At 42.6% G+C, this 17,939-nt stretch overlaps 1 protein-coding gene across 1 annotated transcript in view; it reads right to left on the reverse strand.

Annotated features, from left to right (window-relative positions):
• The window catches only part of PLXND1 (plexin D1), a 200,692-nt gene that overhangs the window by 77,420 nt on the left and 105,333 nt on the right, over nt 1–17,939 (reverse strand). Inside the window, exon 9 of the mRNA XM_020981108.2 lies at nt 10,892–10,999. Coding sequence (XP_020836767.1) covers nt 10,892–10,999 — 108 coding nt within the window. The remainder of the gene's footprint in view (nt 1–10,891; nt 11,000–17,939) is intronic.

Consider the following 17,939-nt stretch of genomic DNA (forward strand, 5'->3'; position numbering starts at 1 on the left):
CCAACTTTCTCATGATGTCCCAATAGGTTAAAGGGGAGATAGCATGTACAGTGGGAAAAATGGTGGATCAAAGGATCCAGGTTGGAAAACTGCCTTGGACATGATTTTTCTTCTTGGGGGGCCAGGCTTCTCTATAGCTCTACAATGTTCACTTTTGGTTGCTTTGTGATTGTTTTCTCCTTGTACGTTGTTGAAGTCATTGTGCATATCATTTTCTTGGCTCTGCTTACTTCACTCGGCATCAGTTCATGTAGATCTTTCCACATTCAGCATATCTTACAGCACAGTAGTGTTCCATTGCATTCATGTACGACAATTTGTTTAACCATTCCCTAATCGATGGTCACTAACCTGGTTTGTAATTCTTTGCAATCACAAAAAGTGCTGCTATAAACATTTTGGTACGTATAGGATTTTCTTTTTATCAACAACCCCCATGGGGGTATAAGCTTAGTAGTGGAATCTCTGGGGTCAAGGGGTATGGATGTTTAGTCACTTTACCGGCATAATTCCAGATTGCTTTCCAAAGTGGTTGTGGTGATTCAGAGCACCACCAATAATACACTATTGTGCCTATCCTCCTACAGACTCTCCAGTGTTGACCCTTTTTATCCATTTTAGCCATTTTTGCCAATTTGCAGAATGTGAGATGAAACCTCAGCACTGTTTTGATTTGCATTTCTCTTATTATTAATGATTCAGAACATTCTTTCATCTGGTTCTTAAGAGTCTGCAGTTTCTTTGACAACTGTTGTTTATATCCTTTGTCTATTGAAGAACAGTTTTTGTCCACACACATGTATGCATGTATGTATACATGTGTAGATGGTATATGTATGCATACAATGTGCATATACATATATGCACACGCATATATATGCTACACGCATGTATGCATATAAGTTGTCTACTATGTATCTTGGATACAAAACCTTTATCTGCTAAATAAAATTCATATTCCCCTACCTCCCCTCTCAATAAACTTCATCCAAACCATGTCTACTTGAGACAGAAACCATTTTTCTTCTCTCCCCTCACTTATCTAGTTCCTCCTTACCCTTCCAGGCTCAGCCCACATTGATCAATCCCCTTTTTTGAACAACTACAGTATTCTGATGGCAGGGAGACAATGTTAGCTCTCCACCTGCCTCACGGACATTCTTTCTTCCATCTAGGCTCGCCCACCCCAGCATTTATTGACAAGTTTGAAGATGAGTCACTTAGTAAATATCGATTGATCGAGTTAATTTAGAAATGGAGGCTGAGGTCATCTAGTGACTAGTCTCAGATTTGGGGCTCTGTGGTGTGGATCCTCTTTAATTCTGTTCCATGTCTATGGGGGACCAAGCGGAGAAACTGAATTTGAAGTTGGAGCGGCTGGAGAGGCATTTGTGGATAAAACACCAGAAGGGGCTACAGACAAATTGAAGAACCTGATCTTCAAGAATGGAAAGGCCATCTCTCTGCCTCTTTCTCTCCCCACCTCGCTTGGAGTAGATTCTCTTTCCTTACACATCCGTATCTGCTGAACTTCTCTTCCTTCCAGTACCAACTCAGGCACCCTGGCCTCCCCATCACAAATGCTGGCAAAAGTTGTCTCTTCCACTTCAGATTTCTCATAGCACTTGGCCAGGCCCTTCTTTACTGCCATCACCTTGTACCATGTAAATTTGTCCACATGTTGTATTCCAGGATAGTTTCATAATACCTATCCATCGATGTATTACTAGCCTGAGCCTAGGGCCTTTCCATAGAGTAGGTGTTTAATAAATGTTTATTGGATTGGCTCTGAGAGCCAAAGAAATCCAAGAACTGGATATTAGATTAAAATGGGGGGGGGAGAAGGAGGTGCAGGGCAGCAGAGATGGTCCCAATCCCACTGAAACAGTTCACAAAAAATGCATGGTCCATGTTTTCTCCACCCTTTAAGACTGTCATCTTCTCAGGCTTCCAGGCCACATTGTAATGCTCCTTGGCTTCTTTCTCTCTTCTCGGCACCATGTACCTTCCCACCTGCTGGCCAGGCCTTAGCCTCATCAGCTCCAAATGGGAACTGCTGGGGTTTGCCTGGAGTTAGGAGGGGACAGGCAGCATGTTGCAGGGGATAGAATCTGGCCTTGCAGTTGGGAAGACCCAAGTTCACTTCTGATTTCTGACACCCTGGGTCTGTGTGAGTCTGGGCAAGCCTTTAACATCTTAGTGCCCCAGGCAACTCCATAAGCCCTAAATGGTGGTAAGATGGGTGCTTATCTACAATAACAGAGGGAGTTCCCTGACTGGAAATTTCCTATGCTAATGCAATTAACAAATCTAGCTCATCTCCCCAAAGGAAAATTAGGCAAAATGAAAAAATATGATCTAGAAATAATAGAAGGCAAATAATACACATCGATATGTGTGTACATATGTGTATTTAATGTTATATATCTATGCCTATATAACATAACACATGTATACACATGTCATATATACATTATAGGTGTATATGTAAATTATAATATATTGCATACATAGTGTTTTTTAGTCATTTTCAGTCATTTATGACTCTTCGTGACCCCATTTGGGGTTTTCTTGGCAAAGAAACTGGAGGGGTTTTCCATTTCCTTCTACAGCTCATTTTATAGACGAGAAAACTGAGGCAAATGGCATTAAGTAACTTGCCCAGGATCACACAGCTAGTAAGTGTCAGAGGCCAGATCTGAACTCATGTCTCCCTGACTCCAGGCCCGACACTCTATCCACTGTGCCAACTAACTGCCCTATGTGTGTATATACATACGTATAATATATGTATAGGTATTATATTATAGTTATATTACACATATAATGTTATATACATGTATATAAATTTCTATTCCATGTACACATGCACAATAGACACATATGTATTATATGTTGAGATATATCATATGCATGTTATGCCTATATGCATATACATTAAAATGATAATATATGTATGCACATGTTATCATATAAACACATCTATCAATCTATCTATGTTCTATCCAATCTATCTATAGTCTTCCATTTCCCTACTTTCCCCTTATGCGTATATCTATGTGAATGTGTACATATATGTATATACACACATATGCATATGCATGCACGTATATGCATATACATGTGTGCACACACACAAACATATACCTTTTTAGCTCTGCCTGTCCAAATCTTCTCTACCCTTTAAGGAGCAGCTCCAACCCTTACCTCCTTCAGAAAGCCTTTCCTGACCACTCCAGCCTAGAGAAGTTATCTCTCTCTTTTCTGAACTCCCAGGGACGTAATCACTGGGCTCTGGGTTGAAGCTAGCCCAAACCACAATTTAGCTTTGTGTCTGAGTTTTTCTTGCCTTAGAACCCCAGGATGGCAGAACATTAGCACTGGGAAGGGACTTCTAAGACCATCTCACCTAACCCCTTCCCTTTACAGAGTAAGAAAAATAGTCCTAGCCAAGGGAAGAGCTTTGTCCAAGGTCACATTTTCAGTTAGTGGCAGTCAGGATTAGAACTCAGGCCACCAAGTCATGTACTCTTTTATTAGGTCAAACACAGCCTCACATCTCATCCACCTTCCCTTGTAATGACTTTGTATACATATTTGTGTCTCCTTGTAGGTGTATATACTGGTTTTCCCCCACAGAATGTAAGCTCTTTGAGGGCAGGGGTTATTTTATCTTTGTCTTTGAATCTCTCATGTCTCTTACAATGCAGTAGGGACCTAGTAAATGCCTATTGATTCACTGATTAATGTCTATAAGACCTCAGGCAAGTTACTTGAGTCTCTAGCCTTAGTTTACTCATCTGTAAAATGGGGGTAACAACCCTTACTTTTACAACTTCATAGAGACATGATGTAGAAATCACTTTGAATCTGCTAGTGCCATCCCTCCCATGATAACCTGTATTTAACTACTTTGGGTGTGTATAAATTTTATATTTATGTGGCATATACTTCGATATGTACGTGTCTCCCACACTACAATATAACTCATTAATAGTAAAAATGTTTTTATTTGTACTTGTATCCCTAAGACCTAGTGCAGAGTCTGGCTCAGAGTAGGCACTCAATAAATAATTACTGATTGATTAATCTATAAAGCATTGGGTAAATGCAAGCTGTTGATACTGTGGTAGTCAAAGTGAATGAATGAAATCCAAACATAAATCTGATCTTCAGCCTACTGGGCTAAGCCTTTGAAGCATTTCAGAAGACACTTGAGTTCAGTCTTTGCTATGCTGTACCCCAAAGGGCTTCCTGTTTATTCCCCACTCCCATTCACTTCCCTACCAGCAGCCTTCCCCTCAGGCCTGGAGGCCCCACAGAGGAAGCTTGGGAAGTTCTTTCTGTATCTTGCTGGTTGCTGATAAATCAGAGGTTGGGGATGGGAGGAGCTGACACAAACCCCACATCAGGGGAGGGACCTGCAACCTGGTAGTGTCAGGAAATGTTGATTTTCTTTGCAGTTGCTGATATGCAGAGGTCTTGTGCTTGGACTTTGCAGAGAGGGACTGACATCATCTGCTGCTGGCTGGCTCCACTGGTTTGGCTACTGGCCAGGCAGCCTGTAACATAGCAGGCACCCAGTAAATGCCTACTGATTCACCGACCTGAGGCAAGGTACTTAATTCTCTCAGTCTTAGTTTACTCATCTGTAAAATGGGCATAACAACACTTCCCTTTATGACCTCATCATCCCATCCCCATCTCAATGGAAGGCTTGCTTTGAAAGCAGTAGGGCCAAAACTGCTCCCTCCCAAATTTAAAGGATCATGAGCTTAGAGTTGGCGGAGATCTCAGAGACCATTTAGTCTGACCCCTTTATTTTAAGATGAGGAAACTGAGGCCCAAGGAGTGAAGAGCCTTGCCCAAGGTGACATGAGTAGTGAGTAGAAGCATTTGGACCCAGATATTCTGACTATCTACAGCATTATTACTTCTTTTGTCCCTTCCTTCTCTTTGATGTCCAAACAAATCACAGATCTGTTGGAACAATCTATGGGATCAGAGAAAGCTCAAAGGTACAAGCTAGCCCAAGGCCTATTTTTGACTTGCTGGTTGGGGTCAGTCTTAGAAGTAGGTCAATTAGGCAGCTCCCATCATCATATCAGATGTGAAATGTTGGGCTCTGCCCAGTAGTACAGAGTCCCAGATTTAGAGTCTGGAGGCTTGAATTCAAATCCTAACTCTGCTACTGACCACGTTGGTGTGGGGAAAAAAAGATATGGGTCTGTATGAAAAAGATTGGAGGGTATAGTGAACTGCAAGTTTAAAACGAATTAAAAGAGAGATGTGACAAGTGAAAAGTTTAATTCTATATTACATCAAGAGGCACAGTAGTCAAAATGAGGAAAGTAAATTCCCACTGTCCTCTGCCCTCAACAGACCATATCTGGAATCCTTTACTGAGCTCCAGGCAACCAACACGTTTTAGGAAAAGTATTGACAAGCTGGAGCGGATCCAAGATGCTAAGAGGCCTAGAGATGATGCCATCCATAGAAGAGTGCATTTGTAATGTGGGTTCAGGTCCAACAACTCCCTCATCTAGCAGAGATAGAATAATCACCCTACTCTCTCTTTATTTGCTACTGATTCCATGTCCCTTTCACCCCAAGATCTGAGACAGTCAAGGGGTACAGTTTGCTTTTTGTTGTTGTTCAGTGGTTTTCTTTCATGTCCAACTCTTCATGACCCTTTTTGTTGTTTGTTTGTTTGTTTTATTGTCAAAGACACTGGAGTGGTTTGCCACTCCCTTCTCTAGGAAAAAAAAATATTTTGCTATTTCCTTATTAATTAATAAAGCTGCAACATCTATCATTAATTAATCAACTACCTCTGAGACTCACCTTAGTTTCTTGAATATTATTTATTTTATTAACTGGAGAAACCTTTTCCTATAAACTTTTGGTCTTCTCCTCACCACCCTCTCAAACTTCCTAATCTTACCTTGGCTTAAATAAATATCGAGGTTACTTGTCCATCCTATTTTTTAATGGTGTAACCAACCAACGAATGATTTAACCAATTATGAAGACTTCATTATTTATATATATATAGATATAGATATAGATATAGATATATAGATATATATCTATATATCTATATATCTATATCTATATCTATATATCTATATATCTATACATATTGTATACATATATATATACAATTTAATTAAACAAATGTTTATTATTAAGAATCGTTAGTTTTCTTGAAAACTAGTCTCTCTTGATTCTTGCCCCTTCCCTACCTCAAGTTTTAGTGCTCCCCTAATTACCTTGTTTTCATTTTGAATATATTTTGTATATGCCTATGTGTGTACATGTCCTCTTCCCCAGTATAATATATATCAGCTGCGAGCAAATTACAACCAAAGACATCTTTAACTATTACTACAACTGCTCATTTCTCAATTCTGGAAACATTCCCACCATTCATTTCTTTCAGGATGCCAATTCAAATCTCTTCTCAAGAATCCTCTATATATTTCTTAGGAAGTTAAGGGTTAACTTCAGTTTTCTCAGGAAACATTCTCTCAATTCTTTTCCTTTGTCCTCTCTTGCGCCATCATAGTTAACAGTCTCTCCAGAAAACTGGTAAGATTCTCAGTCTCCTCACAGACTCCTTATAGAATCACAGGTAAAATGTAACTCCAAGATTTCATTCTAAGATATGGTAACAGTATCTGTCTTCTCTTTGGGTGAGGATATTGAAACTGGTGTTAAATATTAAAGGAGCTGGGGGATGTTTAGCTTGAAGGAAGAGACAGGATTTAATAGTCTTCAAGTATCTAAAGGAATGTCATGCAGAAAAGAAATTTTGTGCTGGTTGGTTCCAGAGAGAACAAGGCACCGTGGCTGCAAGTTTTAAAATGTAGAGTGTGACATGTAAGGAAAACCTTCCTAAAAATTAGAACCGTCTCCGTGTCATTGGTTGCCTTGGGTGTTAGTGAAATTTCCCTTCACTAGAAGTCTTCAGGTGGAGGCCACTTTTGAAGGATTTTCTTGTTGAAGGGATCCTTGTTTAGCTCCAGATCGGGCTAGATGTCTGATCAACACCTTACATGTTCTGTGATTTGGGTTCAGATGTTGAGGTTAAGGGTTAGTTTATTGAATATTATTTATTTTATTAATTGGGGAAACATTTTCCTATATCTTTTGGATTCACGGTTGAGTCTGAATCTTACTTTAAGGTCAGAGTCAGTCTTTGGCCAGGGTTCAGGTTCAGTCTGGACAGGTTTATTGTTGTTGTTCCTTCTCCAGCTCATTCTACAGGCAAGGACACTGAGCGACTTGCCCGGGGTCATATAGCTGGACAGGACTTGAACTAGGGTAGTCCACTCTCCAGGCCCACACGTCCTGCACCACCTAGTGGGCACTGATTTGTGGTGGGACTTGGGATCCATCATTGGTCATGACTGAGAGAGGGCCGAGTACAGTATTAGGGTTAACCTTTGGCCCAAGGTAGTAGGCCGATCTTTGGCCAAGGTTAAGCTGAAGCTAGGGTCAGTGTTTGACCAAGACCAGGGGTCATTCTGTGACTATGGAACAGAGCAAAAGTAACTGGTTCCTGTTGGCCTCACACTCAAAGCTGTGGCTTCATTTATAGAGCTCCTGCCATTGGAAACATCAGCCTCAGACAGGACTTAATAATTTGGTAGCACCTCACACTGTGATGGATGACCTAACTCTTGTTGTAAGGAGACAACAGCTTTCCCAGAGGCCCCATGTGAAGACGTTGCTATCACTTCAATGACCACAGCTAATCATTTACAGTGTTTTCTCACAGTCAGCCAAATAGCTCCATCACAAAACAGGGAGCCTGCCATCATATGGACAATATGGCGGGCTTCCAAATCTGCGACTGGTACCACTAACACATGAAAGAGAATGAGTGTGGTACTTTAGGGAACTGGCAGCTAGGTGGTACAGTAGATAGTGCTGGGCCTGGAGTCAGGAAGACTCATCTTCCTGAGTTCAAATGTGGCCTGAGACACTTACTAGCTGTGTGACCCTGGGCAAGTCACTGAATCCTCTTTGCCTCAGTTTTCTCGTCTGTAAAATGAGCTAGGGAAGGAAATGATGCAATACTCTAGTATCTCTGTCAAGGAAACCCCAAATGGGGTCACAAAGAAATCAGACCTGACTGAATAATAACAACAAACTTCGGAGATGTCTGGGTTCCATTTGTAGACATCATTCATTCACTGTATGATCTTAGGCAAACCAGTTCACGTGATTTGTTACAGTGGACAGAGCTAGATGTGAAATGAGCAACGGCTGCATTTGAATCCTGCCTCTGACATTTACTAGCTATGGGACCCTGAGCAAGTCTCTTAAACTCTCTCAGTCTCAACTTTCCTCATATGGAATATGGGGGAATATCTATCTGCAGGCTTTGTTACAAAAGACTGTTGTAAGGATGAAATAGGACCATTTACATCTAGGATTTTTTAAACTTTAAACGGCTACATAAATGACAGGTGTCGACATTAACCTCATTCGGCTTTAGTGTCTCCATCTGCAAATTGGGAATGATAATATCTTCCTTTGGAGGCTTGCCGTGAGAATCAATTGAAATGGGAAAGAGTACTGACCTGCTCTGGCCTTGGGACAGTACCTTTTCCTCTTGGAGGCTAGAGTTCTCTTCTACAAATGATTAGGGAAGGGCAGGGAAGAAGGAAGGGTTTATAGATGATCTCTTGCCTACTACTTCTCAGAAATGTCCATTTTTAAAGAGAATAATGTTGCCTCTGTCAGGAGAAATTGTCACAAATTGCCACAAATTTAGGAGACACCAAGAAGTAGAGGTAGCCTTGTACAATAAAAGTATGTATGAGGCCACAGGAAAAAAAATGAATGTGATTAACTGCCTTAATGCTTCTTGGAACTCAGTCCCACTTATTATGTGAGTAGGGAGTCTGAGAGGCAGTGCGTTATAGTGGCCAGAGGGGCTGGCTGGGGAGCCAAGACTTCGGTTTGAATCTTGCCTCTGACACGTATAAGCTATGTGACCATGAGCAAAGTCAGCGAACCTTTCAGTGGCCCGGACAACTGTCAATGACCACAAAATATAGATGGTTTTATGAAGGGCATTTCCACACCAGAAGTTCTCCACACTGATGAAATCACAGGTCCTCAACCCTAGCCCATTCCAGGTCTTGGCAGGTCTGAGAGGGAAAGCACATCTTCCTGTTCCTAATTTTCTACAACTTTACAAGATAATGTACATGAAAGCATTTTGCAATATGGGAGGGATTCTATGATGTGGGGGCTCTTAGCTATAGAATGTTCCCACACCTTCAGAGAAATGACTGGGCCCACCTAGATGATGGTAGAAGCTGCCATGGAGTTCAGTGAAAAGCACATCGGAGTTGGGGGGTTAGAGACCTGGGCTTTGACTCCTAGTTTTGTTACTCATTATCTGTGTGACATTGCTCAAATGGGACCTTCCTGACTCAGTTTCTTCACCTGTAAAATGAGTAAATGGGTAAATGATCTCTAAGGATCCTTCCAGCTCTCCATTGTGTGATCCAGATCGTGTAATCCTGATAATAATAGATAATATTTCATTTGTATGAAGAGCGTATCCTAGGTGCTAAATTATGGTAAGGGGCTGCCAGACGGTGTGCTCCTAATGGAGTTTCAAGGAGGGGTAAATGAGATGCCTCATGCCTGGCACAGCTCCAAGACCTGTCAATGCCTCCTGCGCTGGATCTGCCCCACCAAGGCCTGGGTTCAGGTAATGCTTATCCTTCACCCCAACTACAGCCCCCCAACCTTCACAGGCTGGACAGCAAGTGCCTGCTGGTGGATCACTGGGGCCCTCCTGGGAGAGACACACTCTCTTCAGAGTGTGACTGCTTTTCCCAGTCCCTTCTAGAAGCTCCCCGAGGCCCTCTGCTCTGTCTGCAATGGACACCAGATGGCTGCAAAGGAAAACATGCTGCCTATGAATGTTGTCAAACACAACGCTTTCTCCCTAGAGAGGCCTCTCCCACAGAGGCACAGCCTCTTGGGGCATGGTGGGGCTGGGTTAGGGAGGGATCACAGGACTTGGAAATGGAAAGATCTGCACAGGTCCTAATTGACATAGTCTAAATCCAAACAAACAAACAAACGAAAGAATAAAGACATCGACCAAAGAGAAGGGTTAGTGCATTAGTTAATGGCAATCTTCAAGACAACTTCTTAATTGAAAAAAAAGATGCACATTTTCAAGTACTCCTTAGTGGTTCTGATGAGATGTTCCAAGTTGTTCAGGCTATTTTCTCCTTCTATGCCTCTTAAGAAACAATAACAAACAGCTGAGGCCATTTTCTTCTGCACCTGCCCAACTTTCAAATCTCTCAGGTTTCTGCTTCTAAGACGGCCATTAGGTCGCCCCAGATGGTGACTTATCAAAGGCCTTGAACCGTAGTGGGAGGGAGGGAGTGGAATTTGGGCTTTGCTGTTGCAGGGCTACTAACCCTGGGCACTGATTCAGAGAGAAAGCCTGTGGGAGGGATGGAGGCACTTTTAGATTTAGAACTGAAAAGGATCTTAGGCACTATCTGGTTTAATACTCCCATTTCACAGCCAGGAAAACTGAGACCCAGAGAGGGCAAATGATTTGTCCAAGGTCACAGAGATAGCCAAAGGCAAGGCTGGCATTGGAGCCAAGACTAAAAATCCTCTGATGTCAATAGACTCTTTCGTCAGCTGGAGCCAACCGCCTCCCCAAAATTAACTCACGAGTGCCCTTCCACACTAATCAAGAAAACTGGGTCAAGGAGGTACAGATGGCCTCGGGTCACAGAGATCTCCAGATCATTCTACCATTTCTGGGGCCTCTCCTCATAACCATGCACAGCAGCAACCCTAAGAGCCTCTCTCTACCCTCCATGGTGCTACTTACCTGGGAGAAGAAGACAGTGTTGGCCAGTGAGACATGGATGTTCTGCAGGCCTCCTGTGGGCACTGGGGCTAGCGGCATGGGAAGGATCCGAGGGCAGTCCTGGCTGTCCTGAAAGAGAAAAGGAGAAGGAGGGCCGTGAAGGTCTTTCTTGGGTTTGGAAGAAGTTGGCTCTGGGGTGAACCCGAACCGAGGCAGAGAACAGAACAGAGGGAGTTCATGTAGACCCCAGGTCCACAGCATGCACTAAACTGTGCTGAAGGAAAGAGGGGAGAGACAAATAACACAGTTCCTTGCCCTCAGGGGATTTACATTTCCACATACACACAAAACAACTAAAATAAAAGAAAGTACACAAATAAACCTCAATTTCAATACTTACTGCTATGTGCCAGACAATAGATATTGGGGGGTACAAAGATAAAAAATTAAACAACCTCTCTTCTCAAGGAGCCTACATTGTGCCCAGTGAAAAAGCTAAGATTAATTCAAAGTAGGGAGTGAAGAGGGCAAAGGAGAAAACAAAGACCTCTAAGACTGTGAGGAAGTCGAGACCAGCTAGAGGGAATCAAGGAAGGCTTTGTGTAGGAGGGGGCATTGGAGCCTTGAGGGCAGATAAGGACTGTGAGATCTAGAAATAAGGAGAGAATACATTCCAAGGATAGGGGATGACACCTTGGGCAAATTCCACAGAGGTGGGAGATGACACTCCAAATTCAGGAAACACTAAGCAGGTCAGTGTGGCTAGAAAATAGTGTGTGTAAAGGGGAATGATGTGAAATCAGACAGGAGAAACAGATTAGAGTATTTGCTAAATGCTTACAGCCAAAGTGGATTGCCAGATTACCTCTAACACATGGTGTGACCCTGAGCGAGTCACTCAACTTTTCTAGGCCTTTATTTCTTCATCTGTAAAGTGAGGGGGTTGGACTCAATGGCAGGGGCCTCCCAACTCTAAGTCTATGCTCCTCTGGGTGGTACAAGGGGAGAAAGATAGGAGAGAGGTCATGGGACAGAACAGATAAGATATGATATCAGATTAGTGATGTGGAGCATGGGAGAAGGCAGAGTTGAAGTTGACTTCAAGATTGCAAACCTACATATGTAGAAAGAGGTGCCTTCATTAGGAGGAGGGAAGTCTGGGGGAGGGAAAGATGATGAGCTCAATCTTGGACATGCTGAGTTTGAAGTAACAGCTGAACATCCAGATGGAGATGTTCAGCATACAGGTAATAATATGGGGCTGGAGTTCAAGGTGAAAATATATGTCTGAATGGACATGGCAACTGGACCCATGGAAATGTAGAGAAGGAAGAGAAGATGGCTGAAGACAGAGCCTTGTGGGACCCATAGGTGTGTGGTCTGGGAGATGGATAACATTCCAGCAATAGAAACTGAGTCACAAACATCCACCTGCCTGCTGGACACATAGCTTTAGATATCTACTGGCACCTCTAACTCAACCTGTCAAAAATTCAACTCAGCACCTTGCCACAAAATCTCCTCCTCCTTCCAGCTTCTGCATTTCTGTTAATGACACCACCATTGTACCCATCACCCCAGATTCAAAACCTCCCAGTGAGCTCCTTCTCCTTGGCTCTATGCCAAGACCCCTCAGTTCTTCCATTAATCCAATTCTCCTTTTCCAGGCCTACTCTCATCAGCCTAATTCAGGCTCCATGACCTTAACATTAGATCATGACAGTATCTTCTTTTTTTCTTCCAACCCATTCTACACACCACTGCCAGATTAATGTTCTTAAAACACCAAACTCACTGTGCCACACCCCTGCTCAAACACCTTCAATGTTCCCTAGTGGATAAATGTCAGACTCGTTAGTCTGGCATTCAAGGTCCTATCTTTCTAGACTCATCTCCTGCCATCTTCTACTTAAATGCCCTCCCTGATCTACTTTCCTTTTTCAAATCCTATCCATCCTTCAAGGTCCATCTCGAGTCCATTTTCACAGGATCACTGAATCTCAGAGTTGGGAAGGACATAAGAAAGTATCGAATCCAACTCACCCTTGAACAGCAGGAGAACAAGCCATCCCACTTCCTTATGCTGGCCCTTCAGCTACTCAAAGACAGTAACCGGGCCACCCCTAAGACATCCCTAAACACTGGGCATGAAGGAACAAGCCTGCAAAGGCAGACTGGAGCCAAGTCATGGGGGACTTTAAATGCTAAGCTGAGGAGTCTGCATTTTATCCAGAAGGCAATAGGGAGCCATTGAGCTCCTTGAGCACAGGCGTGCCATGGTCAGATGTGTTTCAGGAAGATTATTTCAGCAGCTGTATGAAGAATGGATTTGGAAGCTGAGCATCTAATTAGGAAGTTTTGCAACACTCCAGGTGAGAGGTGAAGAGGTTCTAAAGCAGGCTAGTGGCCTTGTGAGTGAAGGTAAGGGGCCAGAGCAGCAGAACCTGGAGTCCTTTCATTTACCCTGCTTTGGGTAACTCTGGAGAAGTCACTGAACTTTTCTAGATATCAATTTCCTCCTCTGTAAAACGGTACTAAGAACACTTGTCCTGCCTTTTTGAACTGTGACTTTGGTAATCAGAGAAGATGATGAAGGTAATCTGACTTTGGAAAGTGGAAATCAAGGCACCAATGTGAGATATATTCATATGAGATGCAGGAAATATGGAGGATGGCTAGTGCATTATGGGAGGGTACCCCTCCCCCACAATGCCTCATGTAGATCCAGATTGTTCTTCCCAGCTCTGCTCCAGCCACCTTCCACATGGGCTGGGTCTGCAGGGAGCCACTCCAGTTCCCTTAATTGAAAATCCATGGGTAATTTCAGGAAAATTTAATCCATATGTCACACTTAAATTGTCAGATGTTGTATTTCAATCCAGGAACTCTGGAAATGACTTTCAAACGATTCTTCCCCCGCCCCCCCTTTTTCTATTTGGAAGCTAAAGATTTAATCCAACCAAAGGGGCCCAGAAAAGCTGGAAGTGAGGAAACTCTCAATGCCACAGGTTTGGAGCTGCTCCTACGTCACAGAAGAAGCTCAAGTGGCCTCAGGAATTTCCTGCCTCATTCATTTGTTAATTCAACAAGTATTTATTGAACGATAATGATGTACAATATTAAAAACAAAACAAAAAGAATGAGATCCAGTCCTTGTCCTCAATAAAGATGACTCATGTTTATGTAGGTCTTTAAAGTTTACACAGTGATTTAGTCAGAGTATTATTATCCTCATTTTACAGATCAGGAAACTGGGGCCCAAGTGAGGCCAAGTGATTGGCGCAGGGTCACACAGCTCATAAATGTGGGGGCTGGGACTCATATTCAGGTCCTGTGATGCTCCAACCATTGAGTGATCTTTCCAGTGTATCACGCTGACTCTAAGGACTAGACAATTTCATTAGCTCAATAGGTTGGCTTTCTGAATTTAATGTAGGAATTATCTAAATTTTAGTTATCCCTCAAGACCCACGTCAGACGCCATCTTCAGTGAGCCAACTCTGACCACTCAAGGCCAATCTCTGCATTTCTCTAGTACTTTTTATTGCCTTCATTTCATGCCTAAGCAGAGACTGCCTGCTCTCATAATTTTAATGGTACATGTTTTATCTCTCCATTGATTGTGGGCTCTCACTAGACTGTGAGTTCCTTGAGAACAATGGATGCCATTTGCCTTTCTTTGTATCCTCAACAGTTACCACAGTCCCAGGCTTACAAGTGCTTAATATGGATTTACTGACTGACCAGGAGGCAGCCATTGTATCTGTCACAGGGGCTGACACAATCCCTAAGCAGTAGACTAGAATCTCCAGCTACCAGTTGAACATTTTGAACGTAGCGTGTCCAAAAGTGTCTAAGGCTGGATTTGAACTCAGATCTTCCTGACACCAGGCCCAGAGGTCTGTGCACTATGGCGCCTTCTTGCTGCCCCAACCCCCCAAACTATTCCCTTTCCAAGCCTCCCTATTTCTGTAGGGTGGAGACACCATCTTTCCACTCACCTAGGCTCACGACCCCAGTGCCATCGTTTACTGATCACTCTCACACATCCCACAGATCCAATCAGTTACCCAGTCTTGTTTCTACCTCCTGTAAATTACCCTTCTCTTCATTTACATGGCCAGTACCCTAGTTTAAGCCCTCAGCACCTCTCTCATCTGGGCTATTGTAATAATATCCTAATTTGTCACTCTGCCTCAAGTTCCTCCCCATTTCAATCAATCCTCCAGACAGCCACCAAATATCTGACCATGTAGGGGGAAGTTAGGTGGCTCAGTGGATACAGTGTTGGGCCTCGAGTCAGGAAGATCTGACTTCAGATTTGACCTCAGACACTAACTAGCTATATGACTCTGGGCAAGTCACTTAACCCTCTTTGCCTCAGTTTCCTCATCTGTAAAATGAGCTGGAGAAGGAAAGGGCAAACCACTCCGGTATCTTTGCCAATAACGCCCCAAATACAGTCATGAAGAGTTGGATACAACTGAAATGAACAACATGTTATTGTAACTCCTCTATACCACAAACTCCAGTGGCTCCCTATTGCCTCTAAGACCAATTATAAAATCCTCTTACAGTCTGGTCCCTACCTACCCTTCCAGCCTGTGACACATTACTTCCCTCCATCCACTCTATGGACCAGCCATACTGGCCTATTTGCTGTTCCATCTCTCAATTCCACTTTGCCCTGGCTGTCACTCCCTTCTCACTTCAGCCTGTTTTAACTTCCTCCAAGACCCAGATTAAAAACCACCTTTTTGGTCCCTCTCTGTCTCCTCATCTCCTGAAGATGAAGAAATTCCTAAAGATTATCTTCTATCTGCTGTTTTGCATATATCTCTATATTACAAATATTCTAATAGATTGGAAGCTTCTTGAGGACAGAGACTTTCAATTTTTTATTTGTATCTAGTACCTAGCACAGAGCCTGGCACATAGTAAGAGCTTGATCAAAGCTTATTGATCAATTGATTAAAAAATGAAAAGAGCTCCTACCAGCCAGGGAGGCAAAAAATTCCCAACAAGGGGCCAAAGCATGGTGCCCAGCTCCTGAACCTGGAGCTGGCTGGAGCCCTGCCTTGCTCTATGAGCAGGAAAAAGTTACCCTATCTACCTTATAAGAGCTTTTGTGAGAAAAACCTTCTGTAAATTGTAAAAAGCTGTAAAACCTAAGTTGTTGTGATTATTACCAGTAGCTCTCAAAGCCTTTCTTGGGAGATCTCCAAGCTCCACCCCACCTCTGGTTTGCCAGGTTCCCAGGAAGGCAGGAAGCAGCAGCTAGCATCCTTTTCCAGCATGGTACAATGGAAGGAACATCAGCCACGGAGTCAGAAGGGACCTGGGTTCTAATCTGACACCAATTAATTAGCTGTGTGACCAGGGCAAATTCTCTGAGCCCCAGGCTCCTCATCTGTAAGATGGGAATAATAAGATCTCACAGCATTGTTGTGAAGATTGAATGAGGTAATATGTGCACAATACTTGGCGAACCTGGAAGTGAATGGTGAAGTGTTAAAAACATTAGACTTGAGAGTCAGGAAGACCTGAGTTCAAATCTTGCCTCAGACACTTATTAGTTTTATGACCCTGGGAAAGTCACTTAATCTCTCAGTTGCTTCATCTATAAAGCAACAATAGCCCCTACCTCACAGGGCTATTGTGAGGATCACATATGGAAAGTGCTTTGCAAACCTCAAAGCACTATATAATGCTAGCTATTGCTATCATTGCCATCCTCACCTTCATCATTGTTATTATTATTTCCTAGATGAGCCTCTCAGCCTCCAGTTTTCACATTTATTAAAAAAAAAAAGATGGAGTTAGACTTGATGAGCTTGTAAAGTCCCTGAGAGACCCTTCATCTTTAAGCATTGGTTGGAGGTGGGCATATGTTGCCTAAAAGTTATAGATCATTGAATTTGACTTTGACTCCTGGCAAAATTCCAAAGGAATGGTAGAGATTAGTGAACATCTTGAAAAGGACGTGGTGATCACCAAGAAAGAGCATGAGGACCAGCGTGCCAGGCTCGCCTTACTTCCTTTGTATTTTGATTGAGTTCTGACACTGATAGATCAAGGGCATGCTACGGCATCACTTAATTAGATTTTGGCAGCTAGATAGTGCCAACGCGCACAGAGCACCGGACCCAGAGTCAGGAAGACCTGAGTTCAAATCCAACCTCAGACACTTAGCAGCTATGTGACCTCGGGCAAGTCACTTAACTTTTGCTGGCTTCAGGTTTCTTATCTGTAAAACGTGGATAATAATAGCACTTATCTCCCAGGGTTGTTGTAAGGATCAAATGAGATAATAATTGTAATATCAAATGAGATAATAATTGCAATGATAACAACAATAATAAAAGCACTTAGCATACTGCCTGGCACATAGTAACACTACATAAATGTTAGCTATTATTATGGTTATTATTTTAGCAAAACATTAGATAAAACCTTTTATGTTATTCTTTTGAAAAATATTGAACTTCACACAGGCTTAGTCTGTACAATTAGGTGGATTTGGAATTGGTGTAGGGCTGGACCCAAAGGATAGCCAACAATAGTTCAAAGTCAACTTGGAAGGAGAATTCCAGGGAAGCAAGGGCCACATGCTTGAGCTTAGGCTAATTAACCTTTGTATCAATGACTTGGACAAAGCCAGAAATGCCCTGGTATGTTGACATAATATTTTGTTGTTGTCCCCTTGCTTTCTCCTAGTTAATATAGTAAGTATATAAGTAGCCAGTATAAAATAATAGTAATATAAAGTAAGGTGAGTATAGAAGTTATTTGCAAAACTGCCTCAGAAATTAACTGAGACCACATCCTGAGACCAGCTACAAAATTAGGGGAAGCCAGCCAGGCCCCAACATAACAGTCCCTTAGTCCCACTCACGGTCCTTGGTCTGTAAGCCACAGATAAGCTCCAACACCCACAGTAAGACTGGTAAAACCTTATCTAAATTAAAGAAACTTAAGGTGGCACTGATAACTTTGAGATGATGAAGATGTAGTAATTAATTAAACCTAAGGTGGCCTAGATAAGCATTAGTCTATCTCCCACCACCAA

The sequence above is a fragment of the Phascolarctos cinereus genome, unplaced genomic scaffold, assembly GCF_003287225.1.
Source record: "Phascolarctos cinereus isolate Bilbo 61053 unplaced genomic scaffold, phaCin_HiC Scaffold_4;HRSCAF=312, whole genome shotgun sequence".
NCBI lineage: Eukaryota > Metazoa > Chordata > Mammalia > Diprotodontia > Phascolarctidae > Phascolarctos > Phascolarctos cinereus.